General features: G+C 40.4%; 1 protein-coding gene across 1 annotated transcript in view; it reads right to left on the reverse strand.

The window, feature by feature from the left end:
• Window positions 1-5703: 5703 nt before the first annotated feature.
• Window positions 5704-18138, reverse strand: part of IMPG2 (interphotoreceptor matrix proteoglycan 2) — an 87721-nt gene continuing 75286 nt past the window's right edge. The window contains exons 14-20 of the mRNA XM_034767931.1: window positions 16115-17847; window positions 14922-15141; window positions 13008-13218; window positions 11578-11766; window positions 10399-10597; window positions 8299-8378; window positions 5704-6096 (exon numbers count right to left, since the gene is read on the reverse strand). Of these exons, the coding sequence (XP_034623822.1) occupies window positions 6084-6096; window positions 8299-8378; window positions 10399-10597; window positions 11578-11766; window positions 13008-13218; window positions 14922-15141; window positions 16115-17847 (2645 nt within the window). The 3' untranslated portion in view covers window positions 5704-6083. The remainder of the gene's footprint in view (window positions 6097-8298; window positions 8379-10398; window positions 10598-11577; window positions 11767-13007; window positions 13219-14921; window positions 15142-16114; window positions 17848-18138) is intronic.

Below are 18138 nucleotides of genomic sequence, written 5' to 3' on the forward strand. Positions count from 1 at the left end.
GTCATGAACATGGCATTGGCAGGGGAGTTGCTTCTGCCCACTAACTGAAGCTGCATTTTGACCCATACCAGCCAAGAAATGTATAGTTGACCTGAAAAGGAATGTGAGTTGAAGTACAATCTTGAGCTTACAGTGTGTTGTCCTTTCTGCTTATGCTTTGGTATTTGTTCCCAATTGCCTTTTTTTTTTTTTTTCTTTTTTCAAACTGATTACTAAAGCCCAGGCTTTACCTATGTTTCCTAAAGTTGGGAGAAGAAACGTTATTTGTTTTTCATCAGCCTCCACTAGGACACTTCAGGACTCTAGTCAAGAGGATGGTTTGTTTCAATTCTTTGTGTTCTGATCTCAGTATTAATAGGAGGAGTCAGGAAGTTCTACTCTGGCCAGCATGTTGACCGCATTGAATTGGGCCCCTACTGACTGGAAAACATGGAATGCATCTATTGCCCAATAAGGAGAATCTGTTGTCAAAAGACTGGGTGAAGAAGCCCTTTCTTGATCATAATCACTGAAGTCTGCCACAGATGGGACTGTAGAGAATGTCTAAAAACTAAGATGTAGCTGAATGAGTTTTCTGCAGACCGGTTTGTAGGCAAAGATTCTGCCATCAGTGAGTGGCCCCAAATACATCGCGTGATGGAATTCCTGCAATCCCAGGTCTAGCTCTGAAACGTTAAGTGTGTGGGCGGGGGGAGAGGGACCCATTTGAGTATGCATCCGTGACTGTGATTGTAGAGATTCTATGTACGCTAACAGTCGCCTTGAGATGTAATAGTGGGGATCCATTGAGGCCTTTGGTGACCACAAACTAAGCTCCCAGTCAAGTTAATCCACACCCTTCAGTTTGTTGTGGCTGCAGCTGTGTTACATGATTCTTTAGGTATAGCTATACTGGTAGCGCAAGTAACAGTAAAGCTGTGGCTGCGTGAGCTGGTTGTGCCTACCCAGGACCCTGAGTCCATACTCGAGCTAGCTTTGATCCATCGAGCTCAGGCATGTTTACATGGCTGTAGTCACACCTCCTGATTGCAGCATAGACATACCATTTGTCTTTAAATTTCTATTGGTCTGATGTTTGCAGGGGAAGTTGACATTTTGTACGGCAGCATTATACGGTTTAGCACATGCTGATCTTTCATGGACGGCCTGATTCTGATTTGACTTTTACTAGTGTAAGTCCGCAGAAGTGCCTAGAATTACGAGGATAAACAGCTACTCTTGATGTACACCATTGTGAGACCAGAATGAGCCAGCTGCTTTTTGGTTGTCTATGTTTAATTAAAATTGTCATTCGGACTGGAAAAAAATAAGCTAGTCTGTGTGTGACAATATTCATATTATCACAATACTTTATATATGTGATCCATAATATACCAGTTAGGTTTCTAAAAATTTACTTAGGCCAGGGATTTGGAGCTTTAGTATGTAAACTACATATTTTGCTACTAAATTTCTATATTCTTGCAAATTTAATCTCAGGTGCATACTTATCTAGTAGTGTTTAATATTATAAGAATGTTTTTATTTATTTTCCTGTTTAGTGGGTTTCAGAGTCACAGCCTCAGAACTTTTAACCCAGCCTCCCAACTTTTTCTTTGTGACAGCTAATTAAATGGTTGCATTAAAAAGGAACAAACCACATGCGTTAAGTGAACTTCCTACTGCTGACAGAAGTCCAGGAGACTTGGGCCTAGAGCTGGATGGAAATTTTCCAATGCAACAGTTTTGTCAGAAAACGGGTTTGTCAAAGCTGAATTATCTATGAAAATGGGTCAGGTTTTGATGTGATTTAATTAAATCACAAAGGGTTCAGATGGCAGGCTGCTAGGGCCTTGGGCTTCCCAGGTCTGTAGCAGTCTTGTCAAGCTCAGGTTTTCAGTCTCTCTGCTCCAGTTTGAGCCAGCCTCCCTGCTGCTGAGCCAGGAAACAGAAGGGTGTCAGCTGGGAGTGTGGATGTCCTGGGATGTGCTTCTTGGGTGTGGCCCCATCATACCTAGTGCCCTGCCTAGGGGACTCCAGGGCTTCCATGCTCCTGGGCCAACTAGCCACCTGTATTGCCTGACTTCTGAACAGGGGAGCCCAGAAGTCCCCAGACAGTGCATGGAAGGGCTGCCCTAGAGTTGCAGACCTTAAGAGCTCCAGCCCCTGCTGACTGAAATAGACATTCCTGTCACTTTCACTGCTGCTATTGAATAGCTGTATGAAATAAACAAGGTCAATTGCTGTCAGCCCCAGCTTGTCCTGGGGAGCATATTTTCTTGCAGAAACACCATTCATTGGTGTTACTGAAACAAAACTTTTTGGGGATTTCTGGTTTGTGAGGAGTTTCCAAAAAAAGTTTCATTCTGACTAAACTTGAAATTTCCCATAAATTGGAAATCACAAGTCTCAGCCAGCTCTACTGGTGCTTTTGTTTTCTCTCTCCCCCGCCCCCATCGAGGTGCTTACAGCCCACAGCTGCAGGAGCAACAGGAACACTGGCAGCTTCCTTCTGGTGGCTTGAAGTTCTTGGTCTCTACCCTCTCCTCGGGGTCGGAGCTCCGTGGGGACTGAAATCTGAGAGGTTTTCATTTAATAGCACCTCAGTACTATAGTGGCTGACTCTGTAAATGATTGGATAGGCAAAAGCTAGTCAAACTGTTCATTATGAGTTTTTATGGGATAACAAATGCCTGAACTCCTCTTGACTTATTTTAATGACTCATTTGTCAAACTGAATGAATAATTTTCAGACTTTGTGGTCAGCTAAGAAACACTTTTGCTCTGATTTCTCACAAACCAGAAATCCCCACGAGTTTTTGTTTGCTATTCTGTTTTAAGAGTTGTACACTGCCCAGTATACATCTTCAGGCTAATATGGTGCCACAAATCATTGAGAACTACACTTGGCATTTTTACTAACATGAGTTTAACAGTTCTACCAGATTTATTAAAAACCTGTTCCAAGTAGTGCAAATGTTCACTTGCAGCTTTATAAATTAAATACCTTTGGCATTCCATCCGATTAGGTTTTCATAGTCTCCACATCAATTTTAAAAACCGGTCAAGATTTTAAGGTGGCGGGGGGGAATACAGACACATTTTTGAAACAAAAACGTTTATTGCAGTGAAGATAAGAGACATTATATACAAAAAGAAAAATATTCCCTGTATGTACAATGAAACACCATGTTCAGTGTGACCAGGGCTACTTCTAGGCTACTGCTTCTGGATGGGACCACTAGGCTAGTGTTTAGCTTTAACTAGAGATGGGCCCAAGATTCAGTTCCTAATCTCAACCCCTCCCCACCCCCTAATGCAATTTTGTTTCAGATTTACTATAGGGAAGGGATTAACAACCATGAAATTTAGATCCAGCTTTAGGTTCAAATTTCAACCCCCCTAATCCTAAACTTTAGTACTGTTCAGATCCTGGATTCAGACATGTCGCTCATTTAACCTGAACTTGCATCTGGATTGTGAAGTAAAATGCCAGTACAGCACATAGGAAGGCATGAATCCTCAAGATTGAGGGGAGTGGTTTATTCCCCAGGCACCATATTGAAAATGCCTCTCTTTATAAGTTTTAGGGCCACATTCTTAGTTATAACCCAACCTCAAAGAAACATAAGTGCAGGGGTACTCTGCAAAGGTATCTTAAAGTTTAATTTTGCACCCATGCTGATTCTGCTACTCTTAACTAGACTAGATTACAGGGGCCCAAAACAGGTGGTGAGGATTGGGGTAACAGAGGGGTATCCCAGCTATGCCCCCTTTCCCTGCCCCAGCAGGTAGGGAAAGTGGTGCATCTTTACAGTGCCCGAGGATCAGCTTTGCAGTAGGGCCACGAAAGTCATCTTTAAAAACAGATTATGCAGACAGTGCAGCACCCAGTGATCACGCTACTCCACCAAATCTGGCTCATTGACTACAACATTACTAAGCACCACCCAATTACTGTTCATGGGCTGTTAAAAGTTGATTTCCAGCTTGACACTTAAGCTATGAGTCCTTACCCCTGGCATTGAAATTGAGCATAACCCACCAATCTGGTGAAATTTTCTCCTAGACCAGCTGAGGACCGCTAAAAACATTTGGAAGAAGTGTTTTTCTTCACAGGAGTCTCCCCCATCTTGTGCAGCCCGGCTGTCTAAGTTAGGAAGGTAAGTAGCTCTCACCATGACTAAACTGTAATATGCATTGGAAGTGGGGAGGAAGGGTTTGTTGGCACCGGTAGGCCTCTGGACTGCCACCATGGTTAAAAAACTAGTTTAATTGTTCAGTGGGTATTAAATCAGGTGGGAAAATGTTACTGTTTAGTATTAAATACTAAAGATGTGAACATCCCTGAGCTTGGAGTTGAAATCTGGATCCAGATCCAAATTTCATGCTGGCACCTTCCCGCTCAATAAGCCATACCAAACCCATAGGAACTTTTGAGGGTTCAAAATACAGGTCCAAATGTGCATTGGAAGCATATCTTTATATAATATCGGCTCTTAAAAACAAATTATTTTTATTTCTAAGTAATTAAATCTGGAAAATAGTTTAAAGATTTAACATTAGGTTTCCCCTAAGCCAGAAGTGAGGTCACTTTTTTCCCCGTTAGAGGTTGCTGACATCTGAAACTGGGGAGGCAAAACTATAAAATATATTGACAGGTAAATACTACAATATCTGACTCAAATGCGGAAGTAAACAGGGCCTGATTTTGAAATAAAGCTAGTGATTGACTAGTGTATTATTCAAATATGTCAGCTGAATTTTATCTGGTATTCAATTGACTTTAGTTTGAATGATGGATGTATACAATTCTAAGAAGAGCAATTCAGTGCCAAAGGAATAAATAACAAAAATGGTGTGATAAGTCTTTTTGTAGCACAATTAAGCCCTTATGAAAATAATCAATCATAGGGAACAAAATAACTGTACAGTAAATAATGTATTTATTAACCTATAGAAGCAAAAATAAAAATTCTCTACCTTTAAAATAATTTAGGATGATAGTTAGTAATGTAATATTCTAGAAATGTTCTGTAAAGATGGGGAGGAGGTCTAGCCCCGTTTACCCCAGTCTGGAACTGGGAGAGAAGCAGAACAAACTCATTCTAGTACAGGTCTGTCGCATCTCACACGCATTTAACATGCGTGATTTCAGCTTTACGCAGTCGGCAAAAACAAAAAAAAGAGAAAATTTTAATACTGTACCTGTCGTGCGGGCAATTCTGCCCGCCATTGAACTCAATGGAATTTTGGCTATACGCAGTTTTCGCTTTACGCACTAACCGCGGAACGGAACCCCCGTGTAAGATGAGATAGACCTGTATTTCTTTTGGTGTAAGTACTGCACCATCTCCCCAAGCTAACATGTGGCAGTTGAAAGCCAGCAACATTAATTGCTTTTAAGACAAAGAATTCAGAGACATGAGATTTGTCATGAGAGCTGCAAGCTGAACATTATGAAGTATGTGACTATTTATTTATTTTAATCAGTGAGCAACAAACAAGGGTAAATCAGCCAGCCACACAAAACAAATTTCTCTAGCTAGACAACAATACATTTTGTCTGGGATTAGTATTAGGCCATATCAAAATAATGCTAGGATCACTTGAGCAGAACCAGTATCATCCTACAAACCTTTCACCTGCAACCCAAATATTTCCCTCCACACTAATATTTTACTTTTGAAACCTCTAAACATCCACGGGGGGGGGGGGGGGGGGGGGGACGGACACCAGAGTAACATTAAAAACTTGTATTTCATTTCAACTTTTTCTTTGCATACCAAGCAAAAAATCTTTGAAAGTTTGTGCATGTATTTTCTAATCTCAATGTCCAGTTCAGGAAATGCTTTTTCCCTGATTAAAATAAGTAAAAGCGAATTTTCATGACCTCTAGTCACCTTCATAACTGTACTCAGAAAAGCCAGAGAAACATTCCTACAGTTAATCAATTCACTTAGAAAACATCTGCATCCAACCAGCCGTGTTTAAGATCCATACAACAAAGACTATACGTAACTTTGCAGTTACGTCTGTGCCCTGTTACTAGGGCAACAAGGTCATCTTCCACAAGACTTCTTCTGGTTTCAGTTTTTTTTTTTTTAAAGCAGCTTCCTGAAATGAAAAAAACAGACAAGTAGTGATTACATTTTTCTCTAGGCTTTGTTTCAAAGCTCTTCTTACTTTCCAGCTGTGGAAAACTTAAAAGATGTTGATTTGAAATACGGGCCATAGTTATTCCAAATTAAAGGAATTTCAGCATTTGAAATGCCTGACTTGTTGGTCCCACAACATTTTGCTTCTGTAGTGGACAGATCTTTACTTTTAATCTATTCCCCTGAAATATTTTACTCCAATATTCTTAAATTACAGCTGTTGTTTTAAACAAACATTCAGATAGCTAAAATAGCACTAATATAACAGGTAGAAATTCATAATCTATTAACTGATTGCATCAGTTCTCAATCATTGTAAGCCCTCTCATGTGTTTAACTACACTAATTAGAAATCTATTGTACCTTTATGAAGATTAAAAACTCCTGCTGTAATAAGTTGAATTGCAAGTTTTAGGGTAGTAGTAGATTATCAGTGTAGTACCTTGCCTTCCTGGAATTCCCGTAGTTTTAGCAGATTTTGTGTGTCTTATCTACTAGTTTTTGTTGTGAACCAGAAAGTACTATTTAGAACACATTTATAGAAACCCTAAAATCTGATTATTAAAATACATTTAGCATGAGTTAGAGATAGGAATCAGTAGGTTGCTCTATACTAGAATGGGCTGAAAGTAATCTAATAGAATTTCCAGTAGCAGGCCTTGAGTCCCCAAAGCTGTGGAGACTAAGTTCAAATGTTAAGGTTTGTAATTTTATGGCAGCCACGATTCCAGATAATATTCTCTACTAGTGACTTCTTCAGATTCAGCACCACAATGAACTAAAGGAGGACAAACTGCTAAGATCTGCTTGTCTGACAGTTTTCAAACTCCAATTTTGAAGAGAAACCACTGAATATTAAACAAAGATACTGAAAAGGCTCTGTTTGTTTTATGAAACAGATTATTATTTCATGTCACATGCCTCTCTGGTACCCATTTGCTTCTGGTACCTGATCTGCTTTTTTTCAGAAATGACTAATGTTTTTGGATGCCCAACTTGATATCTCAGAGGGACTTAAATCTTGGGTGCTGCGCTCCCAAAATCACTAGCCAGTCCTGAAAATTTAGGCTTCTCTGCAGATACAGACAAAAGGCCTGGCTACACCATTCCCTTTCCGTGAAGAATCTCTGCCTCTAACAGTTGTTTTTCTGGGAGTCTCATCCTTTGACATATCTCAGGAAATTGCTGAACTAGAGGGAAATTCTTCCTCTGATCCATATATGCAGATCAAATGTACATTTGCAACGAACCAGTTCAATGGGCATTATGCACAATATGATCTGTAGTGTGGCTCAATAACTAGTATTTTACCCTGGGACAGCAAGTATATTATTGATTTAATCATTTCTTCTTAGGAATAACAACAACCTTTTGAAGCTGTTTGTGTTTGCCAAGGACTATTCCCCCATTAGTACATTGTATTACTCACCTTAGATATAAGGTCTCACATACCCTTCTCTAGTACCCACTGCTACTTGCAGGGGGGAATAGGCCAATGTTTATCTGTTTTGAGTATATTGTTAGTTCAAGGGCCAAGTAATAAAGCAAGCTCTATTTACAGTAAAATAATAGATTGCTGGTTACTGAAAGGTACTTGGGTGAAACATTATGAACATAGAGCTGGTTATGCCTAATATGGCTTTTGGATTACAGTATTAGTATCCCTTTTAATGTTGTCTGTTTTCACCTTATAAGATGATGAATAATTAGAGTAACACAATTAGCTGCTAGCAAAACACTGCAAGAGTTCAGTGCCAATGATTAATGACTAAATCTAAGAGGAATTAGGGCTAAATATTAGTATTTTCATACTGTGTACAGACTAAGTCTCGATCATGCCATCCTTATTCAGGTAAGATTCTCACTGAACTCAAGGGGAATCTAGCCTGAAAGGGAGACTGAATCAAATCTAACTAGCTATGCCATTTGAATGGTGTATGGATTATCATCATCATCCCAACTTTTCAGATGAGGAAACTGGGACAGAAATGTGAAGTGCCCAACATCCCCAGGTACATCAGCAACCAAACTGTAATTCCCATCTCTCTCCCCCACAGAATAGCCTACCTTGCTTTAGAAAGGAGACTGTCACAGGGAATATAATAGAGAAGAGCACATGGAAAACTGCCAGAATGTAATTCAGAGAACACATTTCACTTACATTTGATGTTGTCTAACAAACTCTGCAAACTGCCGATCTTTGGCATAAAGCTCTATAATCCGTATTCTGTCCTGGATTTCCTGTAATACAAGACACACAATAATATTACAAGAACCAAAATAAAGTGCACAGCTCTAAATACTAAAAAATAATACTGAAAAGTTGGACCATGTTTACTCTGCATTACAGCTGACTAGAAGAAGAAGTGGGCTGTAGCCCATGAAAGCTTATGCTCAAATAAATTTGTTAGTCTCTAAGGTGCCACAAGTACTCCTGTTCTTTTAGCTGACTAGTATACTTTCCTAGTAAAGGAACAAACACTGGAATTGGGCACATTTTATAAATTATTGAGCATGTATAGCCTTCAGTTTAAATAATTTGCAGAACACTTTAAAAAGGAATTCTAGTCATTAATTTTGAAGAGTTGCTCCAATTTTAATAAGAAAATAGTGTATGTCTGCTAATATCGATGGAAGCTATTAATACAATTTAGTAAAAGTCAAGAGATTATGAATGGAGAAAATCTTTTACCCTCAAAAGATGCTACCCTTGTGCATGTACGGAAACAGAATGTCCAATAATGTGGGTCTGATTCTCATCTTTACCAGTAACTATATAGACTTCAATGTAATTATTCATAATTCACAGCAGTGAGAGTGAGAGAATATAATGCTCTACATTCATAGAGACTATAGGAATAACAACTGTCGTTTATACAGTACAATATTTATAACAGCCATACAAACCACTGATATACTACTGAAAATACAGCTTAAAAAAACCCTTCACGGCAGTGGGTCACTGACAGTATATTCCATTAGATATGTTCTTTTAAACATGACAAAAACAGCTCTTTCTAGGGTGTATATATATGCTTAAATTGGTCAACACTACTGGTAATCCAAGATGATGCTAAAAATGGCTGTAGCTTTATAATTTTAAACTTCTGAAGTTCTGTATAGATTTAAAAACTGGGGGAAAGTAAAAATAATTTTACTAAATTAAACACAGAAAATCAGTATTTCAACTCAAGGCCTCAACAATGAAATCAGACTCCACGATAACATCCTTCCTGGGACCTGCTCTCTCTCCTACCTTTAATTACAACTATGACTGTTACAGAGCACCTTTGAGATCTGCAGATGAATATTGTACAGAAGGGCATTAGTTGCATTTCCATCATAGACCCCATTTCCCTATCTGTACAGTAGCGACAATGTGACTTGCTCAAGGCTTCAGTGCCAGATTGCTGGCACAACTGAGACTAGAACCCTCATCTGCAGGCTCCCAGACAAGCATCATAGCTGCTGGTTACACTTCGTCTGTCTACATATAAATGTGGAAATGGGCCAACACTCCCAAACTTTGCAGAAGATTCTATTAAGAATTAAACATTTAAAAGCATGTGCGCATCCTTGGAAGAGATTCTAGCTATTTGACCGCTCTGAAAGAAGGCACTGCTTCCTCCAGGGATGGAGCTGGCAGCCAAGACAAGTGTCTTTTTGGGAGGACACGAACTTAAAAAAACCAAAACTGTCCAGTTGTGTGCCTCTGCTAGGACTAAATGATTATCACGTCAAAAGTTTTTTTTCTCTTACTTAATTGGCCTCTCAGAGTTGATAAGACAACTCCCACCTGTTCATGCTCTCTGTATGTGTGTATATATATCTCTCCTCAATATATGTTTCACTCTATATGCATCCGAAGAAGTGGGTTGTAGCCCACGAAAGCTTATGCTCTAATAAATTTGTTAGTCTCTAAGGTGCCCCAAGTACTCCTGTTCTTTTCTCTGCTAGGACAGGAATAGCTTTAACTGAAGCTCCATAAAAATATCAAAGTATTTAAAAGTGCAGCTGCTCAACCACGTGAAACTCCTTACAAGCCAGAATCTAGCTCTACCTCTATGTACACAAAGGAGGCAAGAAGCCATCTCCCTCTCAAACATCTGCACAGGGTGCAGCCACAAGTCTAGTATTTGTATTCTGAGCACAAGTGCTGGGAGGAGTTGTATAGTTACCAGCAGTTTTAAGATACCTCACAAGGCTCAGTCATAGTCCCACCACCTGGCACTGCGGGGAGCAAAGCTACAAAGTCACCCACCTCCTTCGTGAGCTCACTATGCTCATAAATGTGCCTTATCTCTTCACTGCTGTAGTCTGTGGATGTCTCTGCACTGGTAGAGCTGTATGAGGTGAGCTGTGGGTATCTCCGATAGTAGTGGCTGTACCCAGTGGTATCACTCTCATACATAGGGTTGTACTTCACTGCATTCTCAATGGAGGAGAGGCTATCGCCCTGCCTGTGAGAGAGAAAAACAAAATACAGAGGTCAAGCGTTGCAGTCTTTCAGAGTGCTCGTCAAAACATAGATCAAAAGATCTTCAGGGTATTTTAGGCAAGAGCTGTGGAGTTCAACTCGTCCCTCTGGATTAGTGAGGCCCTGGGAGAAGTGGGCTTGCTGTCTGTGTAGACTGCCACTGCCTCCTTTTGGGGGTAGGCTGCTAGCTATCCTTAACAAAGCTATTGTAAGGCCTCTGCTCAAAAAACAGTGTTTTGACAACCTTGTCAGCTAATGACCTGCATCCAATTTCCATGTGTGAAGGGAGCTTCAGAGGCTGTGATGAGGTAACTTGGAAGTCCTGGGATTTCTTTGACCTCAGTCAACCTAGTTTCAGGCCTGAAAGTAAAAAACCTATGCAGGAGGTGGCGATGGTTTATCTCATTCTAGCAATGGATGAAGATCAGCTTTTCATGCTGTCTTTGGTGCAGTTAACACAGCGGCAGTCCCTAGCAGGAGCAGATAGCGTGATGGCCGTGAGTGGTTACATTTCCTTCTCTACAAGAAATCCCACAGAGTGGTATTTGGACAGTTGCTCAGAGGATCTTCGGGTTTGCTCATACAAGTACAGGGCAAACCCATCCCTCTTGTGCAGATGATGCAGTTAGAAGGGTAAGTGAGGCGATACATGCTTTGGTTTCTGCAATATACTGATGATGTCCAGCTCCATATCCTCTGCCTCATCTGACCTCACTGGTGCTTTGGACATACTTACCCAGTGTTTGCATGCAAACTGAGCTTGGAGGAAAGCTAGCTGGCTGAAGTTAAATCCTCACTTGTAGCAATGTTGGCAGGTTAGAAAATCAACTGGAAGGAGTGGAGATTATACCTGCAACCCTTGAGCACATCCACCTTTTGTTACTCAGGTTTGTAATTTGGGGTTCGCATTAGAGCTGTAGCTGCTGGCCAATAGGGCTCAAGAACTTTAGATGCTCTACATACCCTAATGAGTCCTCAGTGTCACTTTTTGAGTACTGGTCTCGAAGGGTCCTGGCCAGGAAGAAAATGACAGCAGATGCCACAAGAAGGAAGCCAGCCACTGAAGCAATTGCGATACCCACAACCAATGGCTCCGAGACATACTCTTCACAGTGCTCTCCTCTGTACCACCAGTTCTCACCTACACGACATCTGTAATCCCCCACACCAGCAAAAACACAAGGAAACAAGAAAGTTAAATACTAATACCAAGAGATCAATAGAAAAAAAAATCAGATACTTTACTACTATAGCTGCCTTGAATAATTACTAAGCATTAAACTTTCTGTTGCTAACATGCCAATTAAGGTTGTTTAAGAATTTTACGGGAGTGCCATTTAGCAAATATAGGGGGATATCTTTTGTAGGGAATTTTAAATGTTAATTATTATTTGATAAAAGTGTGGTATGTGTGTATATTACAGATGATCTCACTAAATCTATAATACACATCTATGGTTAAAAGATAGCTTTAAAACATCCCTTTTTGTAGTTTTAAAATGTATATTTAATTGCTCTGATGTTGGTTGTTGTAATGCTTATGTGAGTTAAGTATGGATCCTAATTCCTGAGACCTTAATACTTATTGCAGGTGATTTTTTTTTCTAGTCAAATAATTATTAGTATGTTAATTTCCTTTTTCTTGCATCAGCTCTCCCTATCCAACCCCCTGCTTTGAAATCTGTGATTGTTTTTTTTTAATATTATCATGGTTTCCCATAAGAAAATTACATATTTTTAATATTAGCAAGAACACTGGAATTTGGTTGAGGAGCAAAAATCATGATGAGCCTAGTTCTCCTCATACAGTTGTATAAATCAGAGTAAGTCCACTAAAGTACTTAGACTTAGACTTACACCAGAATCAGGCCTCAAGCCTCTGGTACCAAAAATGTACTAAATATCTAGCCTTCATTATCCTATTGTTCATTTTGCTAGTCACTCAGCCTACACCATTATCCAGGTAATTATCATGCCAGCATAGACTGCCTGTCAGAGTAGGTCAGTGTCTTTCAAAAATTGAAAACAAACGGCTCTGTTTGTTCTGGTCTTTGATCATTTGTACAGGATTTTCCCCCCCATTTTGATATTTGTTCATATTGGTTCCTCCTCAATTGGGAGTACCATTTTTAACTCAGGTATATTGGATTTGCCTTACAAATCTGAATTTTGTAAAAGAACCAACAAAGTGACCTTTTATGATGATTTGTAGCATTTTACCACATGACTACATCAAACAATGGATTGAGTGTTAATCATTAGGGACCTCTGTCATTACACTCAACATTATGCCTTTTTTTGTTTCAGTTTTTTAGGGGGACAGGGATATAGAATAGGGAAACAAGGTTTGTACTTCCTGTTTCTGAAAGCCACTAAGACAAAGGATAACATACCTACATATGGCCCCTTGTCCTGGGATTATGTCGCACTTCCCATCATTTTGGCAAAAGTCTGGTTGCAGGTCACAGATGCTATTACAGGGCAATCCTTCAATGCTTAGATAGCCAGGATAACACACACACTCTGCCTCACCACTCCAGCGGTTTACCAAGCATTCGGAGAACTCATTGCAAGCCTGGAACTTGCAAGGATCCGCTTGATCTCCTGAAAACAGAGAGAGACAGAGAATGTAGATAACAGATTGGATAGTTTTTAGCTCCCTGGTCTGCTCTACGTCAATGAGCATTGTTACCTACCACACTAAAAACCAACCAAGGAGATCATTCAAGACTCCTGGTCATTCTTAATACAAATATAGCATTTCTAATGCATAGATCTGAAAGAGCTTTGCCAAAGAGCATACGTGGTGTTAACCTCGTTGTACCCCACTTTCCCATCTATAATATAGGGATAAGTGACTTGCCCAAGGCTAGACAGTGAGTCAGTGGAAGAGCTGAGCACAGAACTTAGGTCTCCTGCCCCCCATTTTATTTCTCTCGCCACTGGACTATGCTGCCTCTTTCATGCTTTCCATCATTGGAACTTTTGCCATTTCTCAAAGTTACTCTCCGCTTAAAATACAGCTGAACTCCAGCACTATCCATTATAGAAGAGCTGTATTACAGCTGTGGGGAGAGCATAGTGAGGTTTGTATGTATCCTTGCAGTACGCACAGTGTGCTAGACAATGTGTGCACACAGAGGAAGAGGCTGCACTTTCATTGATCCCTTATCTATCACCACATCCCACTGAAAGCTGAACCATAAAATGACATTAATTATTAAGGACAGTTTAAAAATCAATATTGAAGATTTTTCTAGCCAAATTAGATCATCTCTCCCCCTCTCTGTTGGGAGACAAGCTACTTCAATGCAGTAATAACCATATCACAGTTATTTCCTGTTTTTAGTATAGGGGAAAATATTTCTCCGTTGCTAATCTATGCTAACTATTGGCAAATGCTGACTCCTTAATTGCAAGCATTGTATTACGATGAGGTATCTCCTGGAGATCATGTTTTTGCACAAATATCTCTGGAAACAGAGGAAGAGAAATACAGAAAACAGATTTCCCCCCCCCCCCCCTTAACCAGAGGAATTGATTAAGGAAAGGTCTTTTTCACTGTTACTGAGATCAGACCCAGAATTCCAGAGTAAAAATTCACCCTCTTTTGGGAATTAGATTAAAGACGCAAGAATGGCCAGAAGATAGAAGTCCAACTTGGAGTCAATCTACAGTGATAAGTTATGTAATATTAAAAAGTGACCTGAGGAGTCATGATCATTAACATGTTTGTTATAATGAACCAGAAGCGGCTGCTAGGACATTAACCCTATTTACACAGTGTGTTAATGCCACGACTCAACGTTGTGTTCAAATGGGAAGCAATTTCCCAGTCTATTTACACCCTTGAATGAGTTATTTCTGTGAGGAAGGATCTTCCTGCCTAGGAAGAACTGCATGGAAGAGTCCAGCCAAATGAGGGAGCCAGGAACATGAGCGTGCTGGAGTGGAAGGGAGGCTGGGAAAAACAGGGGCCAAATTCTATGTTCTAACCTTCCCTCTGCCTGCAACCACAGTGAAGTTGGTGGAGTCGCATAGGATGCAAGTCACCACCAAACATGGCCCCAAACTTCTCGAGGAGGCCATAAAGTTTTGGTGGATGTTGGTCCCACTTTGCCTTAATCTGCCCCACTAAACAGACTGGTTTTCAGAGTTTTAAAAACTCCGCTGACACCAAGACTGAGAAGAATGATGATGCTCTTCTCTAAGATACTGAGAAAGTGTGCTCAGTTTTTGAACCCCAAGTATATTTGACTTAGCAGACGCTACTCACTGCGCTGGCAGCACTCCCACACTGTCATTACCTGATTCCACGTCCAGGGAGTACTTGTCAATGGCCAGGTTCATGGTCTGGTAGGCAGTGTTGCAGAAGTCTTCCAGAATTATATAGACTGCATTCGTGACATTACGAGGCACAGGTTTTTCAAACTTCATGCGGCTGTTCACCACAATACTGCCATTCCTGAAGTTCAGGATTTCGAGATTCTGGAAACCTGTTAGATTGGACTGGAGGTAGGGAACCAGCTGCAATGTAGGAAACACAATATCTGTACTGATATATAAATACAATGATAGAAGATTTATTTCTGAATCTATTGTCTAGGCCAATTGTAATGCTATTACATCACACACAGAGACTAGATATTTCGTCCCAATCACATTCAAAAAAAGGTATCAAAACTTTACCCATCTGAGGCCCTACTGGCAGCTTATCAGGAGCCTGAGAGAGTCACATAATTTTCATAATATAGAGCAAATCACTGCATGCTTCCTGTTCTATAATAGAAGTGCATCCCACTGGATGCAGTGCTCCATCTTGATCCAAGCAAGCTCATACTGCATAACAGGACTTATCTCTTGGGTATCACCCTTCATACTCCAGACAAGCTATTTGATTTTCAGTTTAAAATCTGATAATTACTCCTGTGGCATTCTGCTACCCATTGGCTATTTAAGAGATCGGTAGATCCATAGGCAGTTTAATTCACTGAGCTACAGATTTAATAAAATAGTTGCTCTAAATAAAAAAACATCTTAAAACAGGTGAGAGCATCCAGTAACATATCACTCTGCACTCCCAATTATTTTACCCATTGATAGATCAAATGAAGACACTGTTTGGAAATGTGTGAACACCAGGGGCCAGTGGAGCCAGTGTCCCCGTACTACTAAGTATTTAAGAGACTTATTTTTGCCTTGGTAAATCTGTCCCACACACAAGTGAAATGTCAAAATTTGAGACACTAATATTCAAATAAAAGCGTTACATTTTCCAACCAAATTCTCCCACTACAGGATAAAAATAACATCCACTATCATAAATATGAGCTACTCTCAACCTGTGGGATGTACTAGGCTGCTATAATTTTGTTGCAAACACTTTCTCTGTGTGTGTGTGTCTCTTCCCCCCTTTAATCACATGCACTATAAGAAAAGATTTTAACTTGGGGCTTATAGTAGCTGCTAGTACAGATATTAATTATAAAGCGAATCTTACCAGTTCTAAGAATCGTTGCTCCAGTGCCTTATATTCTGGGGAATTTTTATTGAAAAGGTCCTCTGAAAACATCATGTTGGTAACACGGAGGCTAAAGAACACCACTAAAGCTCGTGAGGATGTGGTAGTGTTGCGATTTGCATGCGTGGGCCATGCTACACTGGCCATCTCTGTGGAGTGGACATTAGTAGATACCTCCATGCGACTATCAGTCATACTTCTTTCTTCCAGGTTCATCTCGTGAGGATACAACATTGTGCCCACATGATCCAGATCCACTGAAGTATCCTGTAATCTCGTAGTCATGTCCTCCCCCAATTTTGTTGAGCTAACAGTAGGCTGAGATACTGTATATTGTGTAGTAGGGAAACTGGACAGAGAACCAATAGGATTCTTTGTTATAGTCACTGTTGTAAAAGAACCCACTGCCGTATTTAAGCTACTAGGGGTACTAGTATCATGGTCTGTACTAGACCGTCCAGTGAAATCCTCTGAACCAGTGGCCAGCTCCAGTAAATAAGGAGCTATGGTTGAAACTTCAACCCTAGTCGGTGCTTCAAATTGCATGTCTTCATCTGCAGGTTTCTCAGATGCCCTTTCAGTGTTGTGAGTAGGCCAAATATTTATTGGTTTCACAGCAAGTGATCCAGAAGCTTGTTGAGTTGTCAAGTGCAAATCTGGAGTTTGCTGCTCCTCCATTAAAACATCAGTGACTATTTTTTCCATCGTAGGAGTTGCTGTCAGGACTATTTCTGGCTTGAGGAGCCCAGTCCATGAGGAATCCATGTCTTGGTGTCCTATTGTAACAGCTACGCCTGACTGGACCATTGTGGATGGTTCTTCTGGCTTTGTCCCTTCCCTGTTTTGGTTTCCTACTGCTTCATAAATGATTTGATGATCCTCACTGGAATCTTCAGCTTGTTTTACATTGAATGTCCCTGTAGATGTAAGGAGATGACCTTCTATAGAGATATCTTTTTCATGTGGTGAGATGGAGGTCTGTTTGTCTGCCATATCTAAAGAAGAATAGTCCACTGAGGGTTCATTTGCAAAGGATGAAGAATAATCAGACATGCCTGATGCCTCTGATGTTTGCATGGACAGTTCCACATTCAAGGTTTCTTGTGTCCATAACATAGGCACCTGCTGAGTTGCAGTTTCTGAAAGTCCAGGTACATTTGATTCAGAGTCATCAGTGAATTCTCCTCTTGCATTGGTCATACCTCCATCCTCAGGATTACCATTTACTTTCTCTAAAGAATCAATGATATAATCTAGGATCTGTTCCTCAGGAGTATCCTGTGCTCTGATTAACAGAGAATCATTTTCATCTTTCAGCCAGCTTTCAGGAAGACGGTAGAAAACTGGCTCTAATGTTGCTATGCCCCACGGCCATGCCTCTTGACCTGAAGCATCAAATGCTGATCCAGATCCATCCTCATATATAATTTCTCCTCCTGGATACTGATCGGGTTGCAGAGGGTTCACCTCTAAATATACTTCTCCATCCTCCAGACTGTCATGGGATATAGAGTCTATGTCAATGGGCGTGGCTTCTCTTGCCTTCTCTGTAGAGGTCACTCCCTCATTATTAGGCTTTGTTTCTGATGTAGAGGCCATTGTTGGTATAGAAGTCGGCGGAACCACAGAAGTGTCTGTGGATGGCATTTCTTTTGGTGCAAGATGAGGATGTAGACTGGAAGGCAGAAGAAAGCCTTCCGACACTCCAGCATCTTTAAACACAAAGTCAACAATTTTCATTTAGTTGCAGCTTATGCAATTTTAGCTTGCCAGACTCTATTTCTCTTATCTCCCCAAGGATCAGTAACTCTGTTTTTTCCCCATTAAATACCTTGATCTCCTTACATGCCAAAGTTAGAAGTATCTATTGCCGATTTATCTACTGCTGTATTCAGCTAAAACTACTTGGCAGTGTTTCTGTGAAATGGAATAACGGGAATCATGCATACCCCATTAATCTCTTTAGGGACAAACAGGTCTTATTAGTTGCTATAAACACTTAA

The sequence above is a fragment of the Trachemys scripta genome, chromosome 1, assembly GCF_013100865.1.
Source record: "Trachemys scripta elegans isolate TJP31775 chromosome 1, CAS_Tse_1.0, whole genome shotgun sequence".
Lineage (NCBI taxonomy): Eukaryota > Metazoa > Chordata > Testudines > Emydidae > Trachemys > Trachemys scripta.